This window comes from Cyclopterus lumpus, chromosome 24, assembly GCF_009769545.1.
Source record: "Cyclopterus lumpus isolate fCycLum1 chromosome 24, fCycLum1.pri, whole genome shotgun sequence".
NCBI lineage: Eukaryota > Metazoa > Chordata > Actinopteri > Perciformes > Cyclopteridae > Cyclopterus > Cyclopterus lumpus.
In genome coordinates, this window is record NC_046989.1 from 14,580,414 (window position 1) to 14,599,287 (window position 18,874).

Here is an 18,874-nt window from a genome sequence, read left to right on the forward strand (position 1 = left end):
AAATTAACACCCTCCCTCCTTGTTAAGTCACCAGACAAACCTGTTTCACAGATAGAATGCTCATCAGCCAATCTTCATACCCACAATGTTTTTTGTGTGAGGACAAACATACACACATACACACACATAAACTCAGGCACACACACACACACACACACACACACACACACACACACACACACACAATGTTGTTTGTTGGCTGCTCACGGCATCTCAGTCTCACAGGATGCAGGCAGGGGGAGCGAAATGGATGTAACACAGTAACCATCATGTCCTCAGGGGAATGAAAAGAACGTAACACAGATGAAACATCCCTCTGTGCTCTCTGACACTGGCCCACAGGTGTCTTCCTCTGCCTTTTCCTCCTCTCAACCAAGCCTCCTCCTCCTCCTCCACCTCCTCCTCCACCTCAGCCCTGTGTGTGGCAGGTCAATGGCAGTGGTGTAAAGCTAGAAGTAACGGTGTTGACGCCTCTGTCCGCGTGTTTGGCTCTCTCTCTCCGTCGTCGCCTCCCCAGCTTTATTTCCGCTGCTTCTCCTCTTTGTCGGCCTTGTTGCCGCCGTCCCCGTGTCGGTTGTTGGGAGGATTGTTGAGAAACATCTTGTCGAGTCCTTTGAGAGCCTCGTTGAGGTAGTTCTGGAGGGTGGTGAGCGCGGCGCAGATGGCGGGCGAGCCGAAGCCGTGCGTGATGAAGGAGAAGTGGGAGAGGCAGCTCTGGATGCCGGGCTCCAGGATGGGGCTGGGCCTGGAGTTGCCCAGGGGAGTCCTATCCTGGGCCAGCAGGTCTGTGAACTCCTTACACAGCTGTCTGCAGGGGAGAAGACACAAGACGTCAGGAGGGAACTCTGCCTCGTCTGAGGGTTTCCCCAAAAAATAGTAATACCTCCGCTGACGGTTGAGATTCGGTGGCAGTTTTCATTTGAGAGTTTTCCAAACATGACAAACATCTTTTCTCCTGGTTTTAAGTGTCATCAGCAAAAAGGTCGACAAAGAATTTTGACTACGAAGATAGCAAATACCCTGAATAGCTTGCAGCTTTACTGCACACAAATAATGCAGAATATCAGAGTACAATACGTGACCAATATTCAATTAGTACTAAAAATGCCTATCAATACAGACCCAGTCCACACGCAGTATGTGCAACCTCGGCCTTTATTAATAACTCATGAAATAAAAACAAATCAACCACCGGCAACATCTTACTGAGGTGGTGGTCTGTGGTTAAACAAAGGAAGACAGGGAGTAATATTTTAAAGCATTAGTTCAGATGGTCCTTCAATAATACATCAAACTAAATACAATCTAAAGAAAATTGTACAAATACAAGCTCACACTTCTTTAATGCTTTAAGTGCACTGAGGAAAAAGAAGCACATTCACCTAACGCTGCATTTGGTGTCTCTTTTTTTTATTATTTATTTTTTACTTCATGTCCTGGGAAAAAAAACTCTTAAGAGGAGATAAAGAAAAACAATTGTGGTGTCAGTTATTTTTACAGTGTGTTAGGATTAGAAAGTGTGTCGCGTTGAACCAAAAAGAGCTGAATGCACAGCACGTGTAAAATGATGGTTGCAGTAGTTTAGTGGAAGAAAAATCCACAGCAGAAATTCACCCAGCGGAAAAAATGAATAAGTAAAAAGGAGTATGAAACGGCATTGGGGCCATCACGGAAACCCAGACTGATACAATTTTTTCAGATTGCTTAGCGGCTCCTGAAGACAGCACCGCCCTGTTTACTGGGAGGGCACGCTGAAGCAAACGCTTGATGCAACAGCGCTGTGTAATTATGACGATTTAAGATGCTACTTTTGGCAACGCAGTGTAGCAAACTTTCTTTCCCCCTTTTTTTTTTTATTGATTTCATGTGAATTCCAAAAATGTGTTTGGAGAACAGTCAGAGGAATAATCATGACCTTGATGCAATGCCCAGGACCCCCACTGACATCACACACATTTACATACCCCTGCACAACTTTCAATGTACACTTGACACTTTAATAACTCACTTATTTTGACGTACTCTCAATTTGTTTGTTTGTTTATTCAATTGTAAACTTTTTTTTTCTGAAATCAGTTGTCTCATTCGAGAGTTTCTACTTCCCTAAAACATGTCTTCTGTGAGAAAGTTAATATATTTTTCCTTGAAAATGTGCAACGCTCTGAAGGCCTGACATTAAACATGTTTTATTGTTGATGCTTCGGATAAGTGTTTCTGCTTCTGACTCCACTGGACACCCTCTCAACCGTAAACACCAAACCCAATATATCATCATACCGTTCATGTTGGACAAATTATCTTCAAGAATGCCAAAAAATACCTCCCCACAATACTTAAAATGCTCCCAGAAATACTAAAAGCCAACCGCACATAACATTGTACAAAAGCACGAGCCACTGATTTCTGAAAACTGAAGAGGAACTATACTTCTAGAGCAGGAAAGTTGTGTGGTTTGAGGCCTCGGCTTTAAGAGCCAATCAGTATACTGTTCATATCTGTAATTTGAGACGAGAGGTCATCGAATGGATTCTTCATTCTTCACAAGCCAAAAAAATGAAACGGTGAAAGCAAACCACGTCTTCACCTTGCTCTCCTTGTTACATTTCAACAAATCCTCCTCTGGTTTTAGGCCCCACATTTCGTATTCAAGAGACCTCTCTCTCAAATTTGTACTTGCACGCCCACATGCACACACACACACACACACACACACACACACACACCCTGTGCGCGGCCTAAGGGCAGAGCTCCAGCAAATGAGTGACAGGCTGTGCAGGCCGAGCCCAGCTGGGGTTAGGGGAGTAGAGAGGAGAAGCCGCCACCGCGGGCTACACTCAAGGCTCTCGCTGTTGTTTTCTGACGACTTGAAACACTTCACTGCTAAATAATGAATTTCTAAGAGGCAGCACCGACACACAGTATTGGAACAGGTTTGAATCTGAGCATCAAACATCCACCGAACACACCGTACATACTGAGTACATTGGGATGCACACACACACACACACACACACACACACGGTTTATGCAGTGCAGGCCGCAGCAGACAGCACTGTTTATGCAAGCTAAAAATACAAGCTTCCTGAAGGGATCTTTGTTATGCTTCTAACCTTTTCATCAAGAAAACTCATTCAGGGGAATAAATGGACATGGAACAGGACCGCACATTAATTGGCAAATGGCTTCTTCTTTTCTTTTTTTTTTGTGGCTCATATAGTAAAAATAGAAAAAGATCCAAAGTAATTCAATCCACATTTATAAATCCACATCACCTTTCCTGGCTTTTAAAGAAGAATCTATGTTGCTCGCTTGCTAAAAGTAATCAGAAGATCCTGGATTCAATTCCACAGTTTAACAGCCATAAAAATGGATTAATATAAGTAACTTTACGAGGAGAACCGGTAAAATGGATCGCTTCTAAGAGCGGAAGCAGAGGTCAGACATACACTAGCAACCTCAGAGTTGGTATTTAATAAGGACTGTGAGCTGAAATAGGCCACATTAAAGTGTCCAGTGTCAAATAAGGTTCATGTATTCTGTAGCTAAAGGTTATTCAGGTGGTGAAAATGAATGCCTCGACACTTTTGTTTAGTCACTACGCGATTCTGTTAATGCGGATTTCCGCTCTTTCCTTAAACGGTTGAATTTAATTTAACTGCCCTCCTTTTTTAGTGGGCCAATTCTTGCAATCAGCTATTTTCATTACAGGTTATATCCATGTGTTTCGTTAAGAAAATCTCACTCTCCTTTTTAAATGTCAATGCCATGTTCACTGTGTGTGCTAGAGAGTAAAGAGCAGAGGATATAGAGGAGAGGTTTGCCCCCTCGGGGATCTTTAAAGAGGAGCCACAAAGGCCCCGGAGAGAGTGAGAGGATTTAATTTCACAATCATTTCATTTATCAGAAATGTAACTATACTTACAGAAGAAGAATGTCCCATTTCACCCTGTGTGTGTGTGTGTGTGTGTGTGTGTGTGTGTGTGGCAGTTATGTAATTAAACAATGACAAGATGTTTCCACATGGCACCCTGGAACTAAACCATTTCTTAACCTAGATACTGAGACTAATGGTCCTCTTTGGGTCATTTAAATAGAACAACTGCTGCATTGGGTCTGGATTGGAAACATCTTGACCTAGACTGCATGTTTTTGTATACAGGTGTGTTTTGTTACCATGCACTAATTGTATCAAGGCCCTAAGTTTGTATTCTCCTCGATGCATGTGCTCTGGTTAAACATCTCTATCTATATTGCTCATTTCAATAATTAAACTAGAGCTTCTCATATGGTATAATATTATTACCACCGGTATCTCAGTGTATGCTATACACTGCAGACAAGAATTATATATATGACAGACACCATGAAGATGTTCAGGGAGCAGAATCCAATCAAACGGTCCATCACACTCACTTTGTCGCCAGCAGCATGTTTTTCCGCGTGTGCAGCTCGTTGGGGTCCGCGTGCTGCCGGTTCAGGTACTCGCTCACGGCTTTGGTGGGAAACTCCGTCTCGCAGATGTAACCGAAATCCCGGGCCAGGTGGACCGCTTCACCTGGGGGACGGGAGGAGGGGTTACACGAGATGGAAATGTCGGAGACCAACAATAATCCCACTTCACAAAAACCTACACCTGTTTTTTTTTTATTGTTTTTTTATTATTATGTTTATAAAGAACTAATTAATGTGCTTTGACCACATATTTCCTAGGCATAGCCCTTTACGCACTCATTTCCCTCCGCTGTCGTCAAAAGACAAGGTATCCCTTTTTTTTTTATTGTGAAAATGAGTGTAGGTGTGTTCGTCATTACTAAATAAAATGTTTGGTTTTTATTACGCTTCTGAGGCCACGCCCACATTTAAAACATAGTAAAAAAAACTAATCCCAAAAGTGTTAAAATGTCTGATACGTTAGCATGCTTTTTTTAAGAGCTCCATGCCTTTCTGAGTAGATGAGCAAATCCTGGTATTTGAACTATTTTAAAAATGTAGAAATAAATGATCCAAATATATATTCACTGGTTGTCTTAATTCAAATGACCACATTTACGAGGAATATTATAATGGACTACGTGTACAAAGCCTATATTGAAAATAGTGTTGGCATACAACCTGCTCGGCCTAACCTGCAACCTTTAATCAATTAATTAACCATTCAATGTAATCTAATAACCCCAGTCCTCCTCTCTCCACTCTTCAATATTGACTATATTGACACTTTATGATTACAGTGGTGTTGTCATTTGTTAAGCCTGTAAGGGTGTGACCTTTGCAGTATGTTAGCTGTGCATAAAGATAGTGATGCTGAACTTGTTGCTATATTTAGCAGATAACATGTTTGGTTTTTAGAGCCACAATTTTCCCCAATGTGTCGATGTGAGGTCCCGGGACAGGGATGTCGTATGTGTACAGATTGTAAAGCCCTCTGAGGCAAATTCGTAATTTGTGATATTGAGCTATATAAAATGAACTGAATTGAAATTGAATTGAATTTCAGGGTAAAGGGTATATTTCTGCAGTCTCAGTATTCATGGAGCACATCAAAAAACAGCACATCAATCACCTTCTACAAGAGATGTTAGTAATGTGACATTGGCTGCTTTGCGTCTTCCAGCAGGTAAATTGAGTCCAATCTTCTCCAGTTTTTCTCTCAGACATTTACCACCGTTTTTGGACTTTGCTCTGTGGGAAAAAAAAGAAAACTAATGAATGTACAGTACATTGCCTATTTAAAAAAGTAAGCATATACATTTAGATTTTTTTGTATTGTTTATTATATTACAAAAATCCTCTAACAGAGTTTTAAAAAATAAATAAAATGCCAATATTCGCTTCCCAGTTTGAAGTTCAGGCGTCAACCTGTGCTCCAGTTCGTCTCCAGAGGTGTTAATGTTAAGTATAATCTATATGAGGTAAATGGCACAGACACCGAGGCCTTTTCATACAGCTCAGGATTTAATTAATAGATCCCAGGGCTGTTCTCCATGCAGACAGTAATTCCTGCGTCAGCATGCTCCGAGGATGAAGTAGTATACCTTCTCAACACGCCCCCCAGCAAGGAGGCGTTGAGGCACTCGGGCGGGGACAGTCTCCTCTGCACCTCCCCTACGGTCACTTTGTACTTGGAGGTGGAGCTGAGCAGCGACAGGCGGCCCGGTACCGAGCAGAACACCTCGTTTATGTTCACGGTGATCCCCCCCATCAGCCCGTCCTTGCCGAGCATCAGAGAGCCCATGTTCTTGTGTGGCATGGGAACTGAAAGAGAAAGGTCAGAGGCGATGTCAGTGCTGCTCTTACGTAACACGGTTTTTTCCCCATTTAAATAAACACACACACACACACACACACACACACACACACACACACATATATATATATATATATATATATATATATATATATATATATATATACATACAAGGATGTGTACCCACTAGAGTTTAAAATCTCCTCTGTCAAACTTTGTTCGGCGTGGTGACACCACCCGCGCTCTGAGGGCGGCCCTGGCCTAATGAAGCGCCCACGCGCTGGGCATTTGCTGTTATTTAATGTCGCGCGACATTCTCGTTACAATATTATCGATTGTTGATTGGCTCGCGTGCTCAAATCGCATTAACCACCTCCCCGTCTTTTCTCCACGGCCGGGTTAACTCCCACCAGCAGCACTGGATGCTGCTTCATCCCTGCGTGTTAATGCTCGCGCTAATGGCGTAAAGGAAGAAAAAAAAGAAAAGAAAAAAAGAAGAAGAAGAAGAAGAAGAAGCCAGGCAGTCTCGTGCATGTCTGCGTAGGGGCCAGTGTGAGTTTTTTTTTGATGGCTCCGCGGGGGATAATACCGCAGATTAGCTCTAAACGAGCTCACGAGATCTCCGTGAGCGGTGCCATTTATTACATCAGCGGCTTAAATGCCCTGCGGGGAGCTCAGTCACTCAACATCCGTAACTAAATCACCGCACATCATCAGGGCGGCAGCATGGCCGCCTGTCAGCGACACGCTGCCTCTCCTAGTCAATATACCGGGATCGTTAACCCGGCCTCCAGCTCCTTATCCTGGACGCCCGGAAAACAATGGGCCGGAGATATGAAGATATGGAGATATGGAGATATATGTCGCGTGTAGGGTCCAGTTTAGATCCAAGGCATGCGTATTTTTTATTTTTTTTTACACCTCAATATAATCATAATTTAGAAAAGTCGTTATAGAACAAGGAGTAAAAATAGGAGCGTGCACGTGAAGAGACACAATTAGATGGCAGTGCTGTGTGTGCGTGTGTGTGTGTGTGTGTGTGTGTGTGTGTGTGTGTGTGTGTGTGTCTGTGTGCGCGTTACCTTTCTTAATTACTGATTGATCCAGGATGCTCGTTCCGTTGGTGTCGTCAATGGTCTGTTAGAAGCAAGATAAATAATACAAATCATTATAGTCTGTCTCATATAAGCTGATCCATACAGTAATAATAATAACGACCCATAAGGAGCTTTATTTGATTTTTTGACAAAATTCCCCAGGTCTGGAAAAGCCGGAGGGTCCATAAAGTCGTGACTCATATGTAGGCTAAGAAGCTCTCACAAATGAAAAGCCCCATTCATGAACCTCAATAAATCTCTCTTTGAAAAGACCCTGCTGTTGTCATCGCTGCTGCACGCTCGTAAAAAAAAGAGAAAGAATGAGAAAAAAATAGAGCTTGATAAACAAAATTTATATGGGGTTAATAAATGCATGACACAAATAAGGAAAGCCAGAAATGAGAATATAACGTGGAGGTTAAATGGCTAACAATTCGTGATGGTTGTGCCCGAGGGGAACCGAGGGGAATATGAAATCCTACACAGCTGACTAAGCTCTATTTCACCAAGTCTTTGTATATTTGTGTACATGGCAAGAAAAAACAAAAATGACAGGCTTCACATTTTATTAATTAAATCACAACAATAACATTAGCACGTATGTAATAATAATAATAATAATAATAATAATAATAATAATAAAATAGAGTGGATCCTAATGATGTTTTTTTAATATGTTGTACACTTTTACACAAATGCTATTTTTTTTCTCCATATCCAAGTTGGTCAAATATTGCAGTGCAGCTTCTCCAGACTTTGCTGTTTAAAAATGTATTCACCATTATGTCAGTGAAGGAAAACACTTGAATTCTTAGAAGCAACATTTGAGCTCTAGATGCAGCAATTTGTGAATTATTCCACATATCAGCATCCTCTCATCAAAGAAGATGTGTGAGCTCTCTGAAGACAGTTTCTTTAGCTGTGGGCCATTTGTATTCAGGCTACAGCTGTGAGAGTCCCGCCCTGAGGGAGCTGCTCTGAGTTCACTGACCTTATCTCTAAAAAGGCAAGAGGACAATGAAGACGACTACTGTCAACAATTACCAATCTGTTTCTTACACTGCAATTTGTCATTTTATTAATTCGTTTATTTTAACGTCGTTATGCGGTATTTCATAACTAACATGCAGAGTTTTATATACCTGGACTACATACATTTATTTTAGTTAAACATAAAACGTGCTTGACTGTAAATTGTTACATTTAAAATGACATGTAATCGCTTTTAAAATATGCTATTGAGATAATATACAATACATATAAATATAATTGCAGTGCCATATTCCCCTATTGTGTCCAACAGACCCCCGGTGCCCCTGACTCGCAGTTTAGTGTTTAATTAAAAAAAACAAAAAAAACAAATAAACAACAACACATACTTATTGGAGCTGGAACATGTGCTAAATGCACATTAACTGGTGTACATCTCACCTGAATGTCCTCCATACCGTGCAGCCCCTGCAGCAGTCCGTCGCCCATCCCGGACTCCAGTCCCGGGTGAACGGAGTGAAGCAGCACATCCCGCCGCACACCGTAGTCCCGCCGGGGGTCCAGCCCGGACAGCTGAGGCAGCGAGGCTCGAGGTTGCGCCAGCAAAGCCGAGCTATCCATCCGCTCCCCGGCGGCGTCTTGCCGCTGACGCGCCCCCCATGCGCTCTGCTGGCTCTGGTGCAGCGAGTTCAGGGAGTACGGGTCGCTGACGTGGGAGTACGGGTCCTGGCTCTGGTAGTGAGCGAGCGGCTGGTACGGTGGCGGAAAGTACGGAGGCTGGAAGTCCGAGGATGGCGCATGAGACAGCGGCGGCGCGCTGGAGTAGGGTCCCGCATGTGATACCGAGCCCAGCTGGGACAGGCGCGAGCTGTGGCTCGAGACACCGTCATGCCGGTCCTTGAAGAGGGTGCGGAGAAGAACAGAACAAATCAACTCCTTGCTATTGGAACCACATTTTAACGAAATTAAACCACACGGAGGCCTATAGGACCACGGTGCATTTATTAGTGTCCCTGGAGATGTAGCCACAGTAGCATAACTGCTTGTTTAGTTCAGGAGATCCAATGCCTTAGAAGAGCCTGGAGGAAAAAGGTTATAACCTGATTTAAAATGTCCCACAACGAAAACCTCATCGAAATGTTTTTTTTTCTTCTTCTTTTTTAACCATTTACGCAAATTAAATCTGAAATGCATTGTGAGGAAAGGAAACTCACCGCAGTGGAGTAGGAGTGAACTAACATCTGTAAACCCTCTGTTGGTCTCAGCACTATAGTGAAGGTAGTGTTGGCACGAGATAGACAAACTGATTCCGGGTAAAAGCAGCGCGTTCGTATCTGCAGGCGCGGTCCTGGTCTACAGCTCCATGATGAACCTTCTTCCGCCCGGAGCTGCCGCCGCTCTGAGTGTGAGCACCGAGAGCCCGCCTCTACCCCCGGTATACGGTGTAATTGTTATTCATGACTGAGACTTACAGGAATATTAATGTGCGCGAGGCAGGGGACTGGCGGCACATGGAGCGTGAAGCCTCTCGCGCAACCGTGAGTGACGTTTAAATTCCGTGGAGAGCCGAAACGACGCGCGAACAGCAGGAGATGGAAAGAGGACTCTCTCTCTCTCTCTCTCTCTCTCTCTCTCTCTCCTCTCTCTCTCTCTCTCTCTCTCCTCTCTCTCTCTCTCTCTCACACAGGAGAAAGAGAACAGGGTGACCAGTGAGGAATTCCCCGTCACCCCCCCTCCCAAAAAAGAAGCACTTTAGAGGCCTTTGTAAAGGCAGATCTGATGCAAGGAAGACACTCATCCTTGCCCTTGGAGACACTCGTGCGTAAAACCGTTTTCTGCGCAAACTTTGACGTTATAAAAAAACATAAGTCAAGATGGTGGATCATAATAATAATATAAACAAGGGTTCCTGTAAAGCTCGTCGTGTGACTCTTATACCACCGGGGTCAACGGGTCTGTTACCAAACACACGACGACGTGGAGAAGGCTCCCATCAAAGTCGAACCCAGTTTACATTTACGCACGGACACGGAGATGGAACACATTGGGGCTGTCACCAAATACTTAAGCTAAACGTCAGGCTGCCAATAACAGTCACACACTGAAGATTACACACCGAGTAAACGGTGGCGCGTGAAGTGTTGCAGCTGCCTTTTATTGGCCTGCTGAAAAACACACCCGAGACACCACATGGGAGCGACGGGGGCTCGCGTGCACGGTGTCACGAGTCAAAAGAAGCGATTAAACTTTGTATCTCAGGCTCCGGCGGCCCCTCTTCGCCCTCTTGGATGACTTGTTTAACAACATTATTGCCTCCCCTCCCTCTCGCGCCGTGGGAGAAAAGCCATGTGCGGCACGAGACAAGAGTTTCCCACCCGGCTGAGCCGAGGGGCCTCGCGAGCTGCCCTTTCTTCGTTTGCTTTGTGCTCGAGCCCCTTTTCAGCGCGAGCCGGAGCACCGCGTCGCCCCCGCGCGCGGCGGAATTTCTCCCCTGCCCCTCGCTCGTTTTATATATATATATATATTAAAAAAAAGATTGTTCTGGGATCAAAGCCAAAATATTTACATACTTCTGACACATCATTAACCTCCTATCACACAGCATTTCTCACTTATTATTTTTTTCTTTCTTTGCTGTATTTTCACATCTTAAAGAAGCCATTCATAAATATTTCGACTACTTTTGGATTCATAATTTGCTGCATCACTGGTCTTTTTTTATGAATATCACCATAGAGTTCTGTATGGAGCTAATATATATACTTTTTTTTTTTAAATTAAAGTGTCATGTTACTTTTGAACATAAATTTGCACAAATGATGTAGTGCCATATTTAAGCAATATCCCATATGTACAAATTCTGAAAAAGGTCAAATACAAAAATCGTCTCCATCCACTGTCATGCCCCCCCCCCCCCCCCCCCCCCCCCCATGATCCAAAAGCGCGAGTGGGACCTGCACCACAGCCAAAAACACTACATGAAAAATAACGCTTAAACACTTAAAAACACTCGAGCGTGAATGAGTGAAATATCTTGTGATGGATGCTCCTCCAATTCATATTCAGTCACCGCATCACAGAATAATTAACAGGCCAACGAGCCTCCTGCAAAACACCACTTCACTTCATTATTCCCCAAAAGCAGCATCTCCAATAAGTCCCGACGACCACAAACACATGGACGGCAACGTTACCTCGTAAATATCTTCATACTTGACATTCTCAACTAGTTTCCACAGCATGGTCGCTTCTCCGGTGTCGGTAAACCGAATGCAGCCAAGTGAGGAAGGGATGTCTCAACTCTCTCTCTCTCTCTCTCCCCCCCCTCCCTCTCTCTCTCTCTCTCTCTCTCTCTCTCTCTCTCTCTCTCTCTCTCCCTCTCCCTCTCTCTCCCCCCTCCCCCCCCTCTCTCTCTCTCTCTCTCTCTCTCTCCCTCTCCCTCTCTCTCCCCCCGCCCTCTGTGAAGGCAGTCGGGCTTTGTGAATGGGGAACCCCTGTGAAGACTCTACTCCTGTTAAGGAGAGCTATAGGGCGGGCTGACAGCAGCAAATAGATACAAAGAACATATGTTTTATGTATCGTGCATCTCGGAAATTTCCAAAATAAAAGCACAACCAGTGAGCAACAGCCTTTCATGAAGGCTATAGTGTGCACTAAAATGGAAACATTTCGAGAAGGGGGACGTAAGTTCACTGTGATTCCGACGGTTTGACAAGTATTCTCACAAAGTCAGATATTTGTTGTTGTATTTGTTGGGCTAAATAATGTTTATCCATGAACCAAACCAATAATAATGTATTGGGCCTTCAGAAGCCTTCAGAACAGCTTCAATCCTCCTCATATATTTCATTCTGTTTATCTTTACTGGAGATGAACAGCGTGCAATGACTCCCTTGTGCCTTTTGTACAAGTATGTGCTTGTTTTTTTCCTCTGCTCTTCTATTTATATTTTACCCTTTGATTTGTCATCTGTGTGTGTATTTGCTTGCTTGTTATGATACGGCCTGTAATGCATGCAGATTGTTCACTTATCTTGCATCACACCACCACTACATGCTAACAACTTGGTGAATTACAAACCAAAACAGTCTGGAAGTTGGATTGTTGGAGTAATATTACAGGATGGTGGGGTTTCAGTATATCATCTTTATGTTGACGAAAACATCCCACACTGTTTATGTTATACAGGCCAGCTGTGCAATATATTGATACCACCACAGCAATACCCAATGCTCAGTGATGGAGGGTGACATGTGAGGGTGCAGCATTAAAACAAATCACTGGTTTGTCATCACATCACATTGCATCATATACTGTAGATGTGAGCGATTTGTAGACAGAATATTGTGTTATGGCAATATTAATATGTTATGATATTTATGAACATATTAACAACAAATCTACTGTTATTTCAAAATATGCTCTCTTGATGATACTGGAAATGATACTGTCACTATCTTTGTGGCAATACAAGATTGAAATCGTCCAGTTATATATGACATCACTTGCATTCATCATATCTCAGAGAGTTTACTTCATGAGATGTATTTGTATTATTGTCAGAATCAGAATCAGCTTTAAAGTATGCACATTCAACCTGAATTTAATCCTTTTTTTTGTATCTCGCTCAATGTATTTACACAAATAGAAACAACGGCCTGAGACGATGGCAACGAAGCTGGACAAATTTGAGTCATACCCATTTTTTTGTTGTAATAATTCAGCCTCTGTGATTGACCTAATTCCTAATGAAGTGCATCATTAACAAGTACCATTTTGGATCTTTAAAGACTAAATTCCTTTGACCGTTTACACTTGTATCCTCTCCTCAGTCTCACACAACAGGAAACACACAGAACGCAGATTTTAGTGTCTCTGTTCAAATTTACTTCAACAAATCATATTCATATCCTATTTAATATGGTTCACCCATACAACCGCCCCATCATTCTTCCCGGTGAGACTTTATCCAAGTGTGTGTAAACTGCTCCCCCTAGTGTCATAAGAGCATACATGCACACATCCATCAAAACAGTTCTGTGAAATAATTGTCATTTTTTCCTATTGTTCCTAATTCAAAAGGCCTCAGCAAAGTTGATTGAAAAAGTAGAATCCTCTTATTTCATGTAGTATTTCTAAATGAAAGAAAGGGGATTAAATTCAAAGTTTATTATGATATTTACAGTAAAAATAATAGACTTCTTAAGAAGGGAATACACATTTGCGTGTGTGTTAGTGCACTTGGGTCAAACTGGACTATTAGACCAGAAAATAACAGTGAGGAAATACATATTTGATTTTGTAGTTCTCGAGAATGATGAAAAATCTGCGCTAGCTTGAGTTCAGGTGGCAAAATAAGTTTTGAAAGTCTGGACAGAGTCTCAAACATGTTTCCATGGCCTCATATTGTCTGTATCTGTGTCTTTCCTTGTTTTATCTGACATGGCTGCCGTGGTTCAGCTTCTTTGATGTTTGATGCAAAAGAAGGAAGAAGAGAAGAAAAAAACTGCCACTGAGGATACATGAATGTTTAAGAAGCACGGCTGTTCCCATGTTCTCTGGAATGACCCGCTGCCAAAGATCCACCCATCCCTTTTCTCTTTCTCTCTGTCACACACACACACACACACACACACACACACACACAGACATGGCAGGGCATATGACTGTCAGCGATGACAGATGTCCTGACAGTCTGGAAGTCTGGAGGCGTGGTTGTGGTTGTTGTCCTGCAGGGCTTTGACACACGATGTATCAGCATACATTACACACACATGTCACACTAATACGGCTCTATCTGCTCTCTGCCTTTTGTTTGCCACCATCACAACAACAAAAAAAGACACATTCATTTTTTATTTATTTCCACTTTCCACTCCGTCAGGAGGAGGGAGGTTATATTCTTGATGTCCTCTGTTTAGGCCTTTCCTGTTGCTCAGGGTCAAGTGTGATAAGACGCTCTTATGCCATAATGCCATAATGCCTATACATTCACTTTCATGCATTTCCATTCGACTTACTCAGTGCATCACAATTCAGGCGTTCGTTGTCCAGGAACAAATGAGTGTGGAGAATAACATGCATGAATGCAAGGCTGGGAAACAGTAGAGTAATCCATGATGAGAAAATGACTCAAAGACACACTGAATTAGATTTTTTATAAATTCTGAATACATTTTGATGTGCACATCTTCAACCTCAGTACTGCTCTTTTCTGTCTTCGCACTGCAGTGTATTTTTAGAATGAAAATGTAGGTACTATTAACAAGATCTCTTCACAAAACCCTGCAACGTTTCAGTGTAGAGACAATGGGAATGGCTGGTCGGCTTATGTTTAAGTTTGTTTCCTTACTGTCTCCAATGCCTGGAAAAGGAAGCAACGGAGGGTTCATTTCAAAAGTAAGTCTGATTTCTTCAGTATATTAAAACAACTTCTTTCGCCATGATTTATGCAAATTGTTGTAGGAATTCAGGTTGTGTATAATTCCCTTAATGTCTATATGTTTGGACATTTTCTGTTTGTTTTTATTGTTTGAAATTTTATATGCAGCATTTGGTTGGTGGTGTATTTTAAGGTTTGGTATGGTTTTATGGAAAATCTGCATTTATTAATGCGCCTTTTACCACAACATTTCAGCATGTTAATTCCTCCAATATGTTCATCAGAATTCACTTTTCTCACCCTATCCAGTCGAAAAGGTGATCGTTCCACTGTGTGGAGTTATGCAGCTGCAGTTCGGCTGTTGGCCACTAGGTCGCACTAGAACACCACGAAAAAAGAGAGACGAAGGCCAAGAACATGGAGACACGAGTTCAGCGTTGATTTCATAGTTTGGAATAGTTGGACCTGAACCTTTATATGTGATTAATGGGTCATATGGAAGACTGATGCTGAACATTTGAGTAAAACCCAAATTATCAAATAGTTAATAATTTAAAAAAGCAGGAAAACCCCAGGACTAAATAATCAAATGAAAGATGGCTGGCTCACATTTAGCTGCTTCCGTTTCAGGGTCCTGCTGTTGTGCATGTTGGCTCTTCAAGCAGGCAGACTTGAAGAGAACAGAGCCATCGTTAATGTAATTAGTAACTCCTCGTCAGAAGGCCTGCTGTGAAAAGAGCTGACTCGTGAACATTTACAGACTTCCTCCAATAGACCGAGGGAAACGCCACAGACAGGCTTTTATCAGTGTCTCAACAGTGGCAGACTGTTAGGTGTTTTAAGAGGAAGGGAATATAAAATGACTAAGTTTTAGATGTGCATTCAAAAACCGCAGCGTGGCACCATTAAAGTCTGAGACCAGACTTGTATTCACACTAATGCCTAAACCAAACTCCTTCATACAGCCTTAACATATAGCTGTTGCTTCAACATCCAATTCCTTCTCAGGATCTAATGGATGGAAGCAGCACAAGTTGATATTCACTAAATGGAGAATACAGGGCGTTCCTCGTAGCTGTAGCTGTAGTCCTGCAGTAGCTCATGTATCCACATGAGCTACTGCAGGACTACTACTGTGGGGTTGACGGGGGCAGTCCGGACGGCAGCTGAGGAGAGAAAGGCCCTGAATGTTCCTGGGACTGAACGGGATCAGGACAGAGGAGGAAGTGGTTTTAGCAGAGAAGCAGGGGAGGAGGAGGAGGAGGGTTACAGCTTCAGAGGAGAGAGACTGGAGAGACGGGGGCTTAGAAGTGGGCAGAGTTTGCTATTCGTGACCGTGGGGCTCAGTCGGCAGGAGTTCGAGTCCCTCCGAGACCTCACACTGTTTAATTCACTTCTATACAAATGGCAGACTTGGTTGCATGCATCTCTGGGTGGAAGATGTACATGTTCTACTTCCAGTGTGTTCTGGATGCTGAAGTTTACTTCCACGTGAGAAGATCTACGCCGCACTGAAACCCTATTTGCAGTTTTTTTACGATTGAATATACACTAAAATCAAATGTATTACACAATTATCCAAACCGTACAGTCCAGGAGCAAAACTCGGCCCAGATTTGCACCACTATAAAGCACAATGTCTGCCTCACAAAACAATACACACAGGGATTTGTGAAACACTAAACACACTTCTATCCATTACACACAGAAGTATATCAAGATGTCACTTCCTTTCCAAAGCACTGAATGGCAAATGACCTCACCGCTGTGCCAATTGATTAAACACAGCAGTCAGGTGCGCAAACACAAGATTGCTTAATTGTAGACACACCAATCAGGTTTATAAGCACAATGAAATGCAGCAGGTGAGTTCTATCTTCAACCAAGGAGGGTGATGCATGAACACTGGGACATGGTTTTGTTTTGAATCTCCATGTTGACTAATTTGAGTATATAGAGAAAATAAAAGTATATTTTCATCAGTCTGCAGCTTTGGTCTTATGTGGTGTCTAATGTATACTGTTTGAGTGTGTTTAGTGTTTTGCAAATCACTCTGTTTTGCAAAAAGTGTGATCAGACATTGCGCTTATAGTGTTGCAAATGTGGGCGATGTTTTGCACTTTCTGTGTGTACTTCACAAGTAGAATGGCTAAAAGTGTTTTAGGTCTTCGACAGCAGTGTGTAACTGGTCCAAACCAAATGAAGTCATATGCAACGTGTGTGTTTCATATGGTAACAAAATATGGTTTTGATAAATTAGTGTATAGTTTTTACAAGAGTGTTTCATTTTGCAAGGGATCTGAGGTGTTTTGCTAATTGGGTTTGTGGGTGTGCTAATTGTGTGTACTGTTTTGAAAAACAAAACAAAACCATCAAAATCGTGCTTTAATTAGATCCATCGCAAATGGGAAACATTACACTCTTAATGTGCTGATAACAGGGCGCCGCATTGTAATACAATCAATAGCCGGTGTGAATAATGCATCGGCCGCCCCGTCACATTATGCATGGCTGATGTCAAACTTATGATTCATTCTTGTCCATTTGTCAATTTACAGAAACTCGGGCACAGGCAATGTATCGATTTCATTTTCCAGCTGGTTTTGATCAAGCTGCTTATTATTCTGATTCAAGGACGCCTTTCCCAGGGATTAGATTATCATCCAGTAATGATAAACAATAGTGCGATTAAGTTACTTTCTCTGAGGGGTATGTTTGCATGTGTGTAGCCCCTCTGTGTGTGTGTGTGTGTGTGTGTGTGTGTGTGTGTGTGTGTGTGTGTGTGTGTGTGTGTGTAGACAGTATGTATGTTTATGTTTATTTGTTGTTGCTCGTACCCTCCAGTGAGATGCAGCAACCATCAAAGAGCCAATTTGGAGAGCTGCTTTGCTTCACACACACATCACACTGTTACATCTTCATGAGCTTGATTATATATGAGGCTGATTCTTCCACATGAGCCAGCGATTGAAGTTCTTTTCTCAGCAGCCGAGACTTTAATGTGATTAAAACATTTTAGAAGGAAAAAAAAAATGCAAAATAGGATCTGCCTATATGTATATCATTCAGTAGCCTAGCAACTGACAGACAAAAGTTTTAAAACTGAACCCCAAAAAAGTCAATGTTGGATTTCCTGTCGTTCCAGACCGTACACATTCCCGGTGGTGAGGATAGGAGTGAATCTCTCTCAGGCTCCATTTTCTTCAATGTGGCTTCTTGAAGCTGTTCAAGCCACCTAGGTTCGGAGCAGCAGGCGTTAGATGTCAAAATACATGTCTTCGCTTTTGGTTTTAAGAGATGATTTTGGATGAAGATGCTCCAATGAGGAACAGCTCTTCTCCTAAGAGAACCTGAATGTGATGAAGAAACACCGAGTTGGAAAGTCAAGTTTTAACCGTTGCAGATTTGCTTTGATCCCTTACGTTTCTTTTGTTATTTAATTACATTAATTGAAGCACTATTTTATAGGATTATTTTTTTTTTAAAAACCACTGCAGGTGGTTGCACTCAGCACAGGGTTGCTCTTGCGCAATAATGCAAACCTGTTATTTTCCATTTTGCCATCATGCATTCTTTTTTGCCAATTGGGAAATGCATTATCAATGGTGCAGCTTTGTCCCGGCGTCGTAAAACATTGACTGAATGTGTGTGTTTGTGTGTGTGTGTGTGTGTGTGTGTGTGTGTGTGTGTGTGAGATAACACCATCTGTCAAAAACCAGCCCCGACAATAACAGCAAGACTGTGAATGCATTGGCATTCTGCGCCCATGCCACCTCCTCCCTTTTCCCTTTGCACCCTCGTCTCTGCAGCTATTACTTCTCCACCCGGGGCTCCACTTGCATTGATTCAGGCTGACAAACCGGCGCAGGCATCACCGTAAATGCATCCTGTCTGATTATGTATTGTGGTGTTATGCAGTGAACGTGACCTCTTTTTAAATGACGAGAATAATAAAGAGTAAACAGAACCCACAGAGCCCGGATGGAGACGCCAGCAGGCAGCTGCTGCTGCTCTCTCTGTTTTATCATTACACTTTCTTTTCTTTTTTTCTTCTTTTTTCTAGAAGCAGAAAAACCTGACAGAAGTCGCTCAAACTGGAAGAAAACACACAGATGCCGGCGCGCACACAAAGGAGACGTTTGAACTATTCTGCATGTG

At 42.6% G+C, this 18,874-nt stretch overlaps 1 protein-coding gene across 4 annotated transcripts; it reads right to left on the reverse strand.

Moving 5' to 3' along the window:
* Window positions 1–488: 488 nt before the first annotated feature.
* On the reverse strand, window positions 489–11,604 carry tfap2b (transcription factor AP-2 beta). Of its 4 annotated transcripts, none has more exons than XM_034527655.1 (8): window positions 11,529–11,582; window positions 8,776–9,231; window positions 7,330–7,384; window positions 6,968–6,999; window positions 6,036–6,238; window positions 5,564–5,682; window positions 4,414–4,555; window positions 489–808 (listed from the first exon to the last, which is right to left on the reverse strand). In XM_034527655.1, the coding sequence occupies exons 1-8, from the start codon at window positions 11,574–11,576 to the stop codon at window positions 520–522; spliced, it is 1,344 nt and encodes a 447-aa protein (XP_034383546.1). In that variant the 5' UTR covers window positions 11,577–11,582; the 3' UTR covers window positions 489–519. The 4 variants fall into 4 exon arrangements, with proteins under 4 accessions (XP_034383546.1, XP_034383548.1, XP_034383549.1 ...); XM_034527657.1 differs by lacking the exon at window positions 11,529–11,582 and adding an exon at window positions 9,549–9,583; XM_034527658.1 differs by lacking the exon at window positions 6,968–6,999 and having other exon boundaries at window positions 6,036–6,255; window positions 11,529–11,604.
* Between the last annotated feature and the right edge of the window lie 7,270 nt (window positions 11,605–18,874).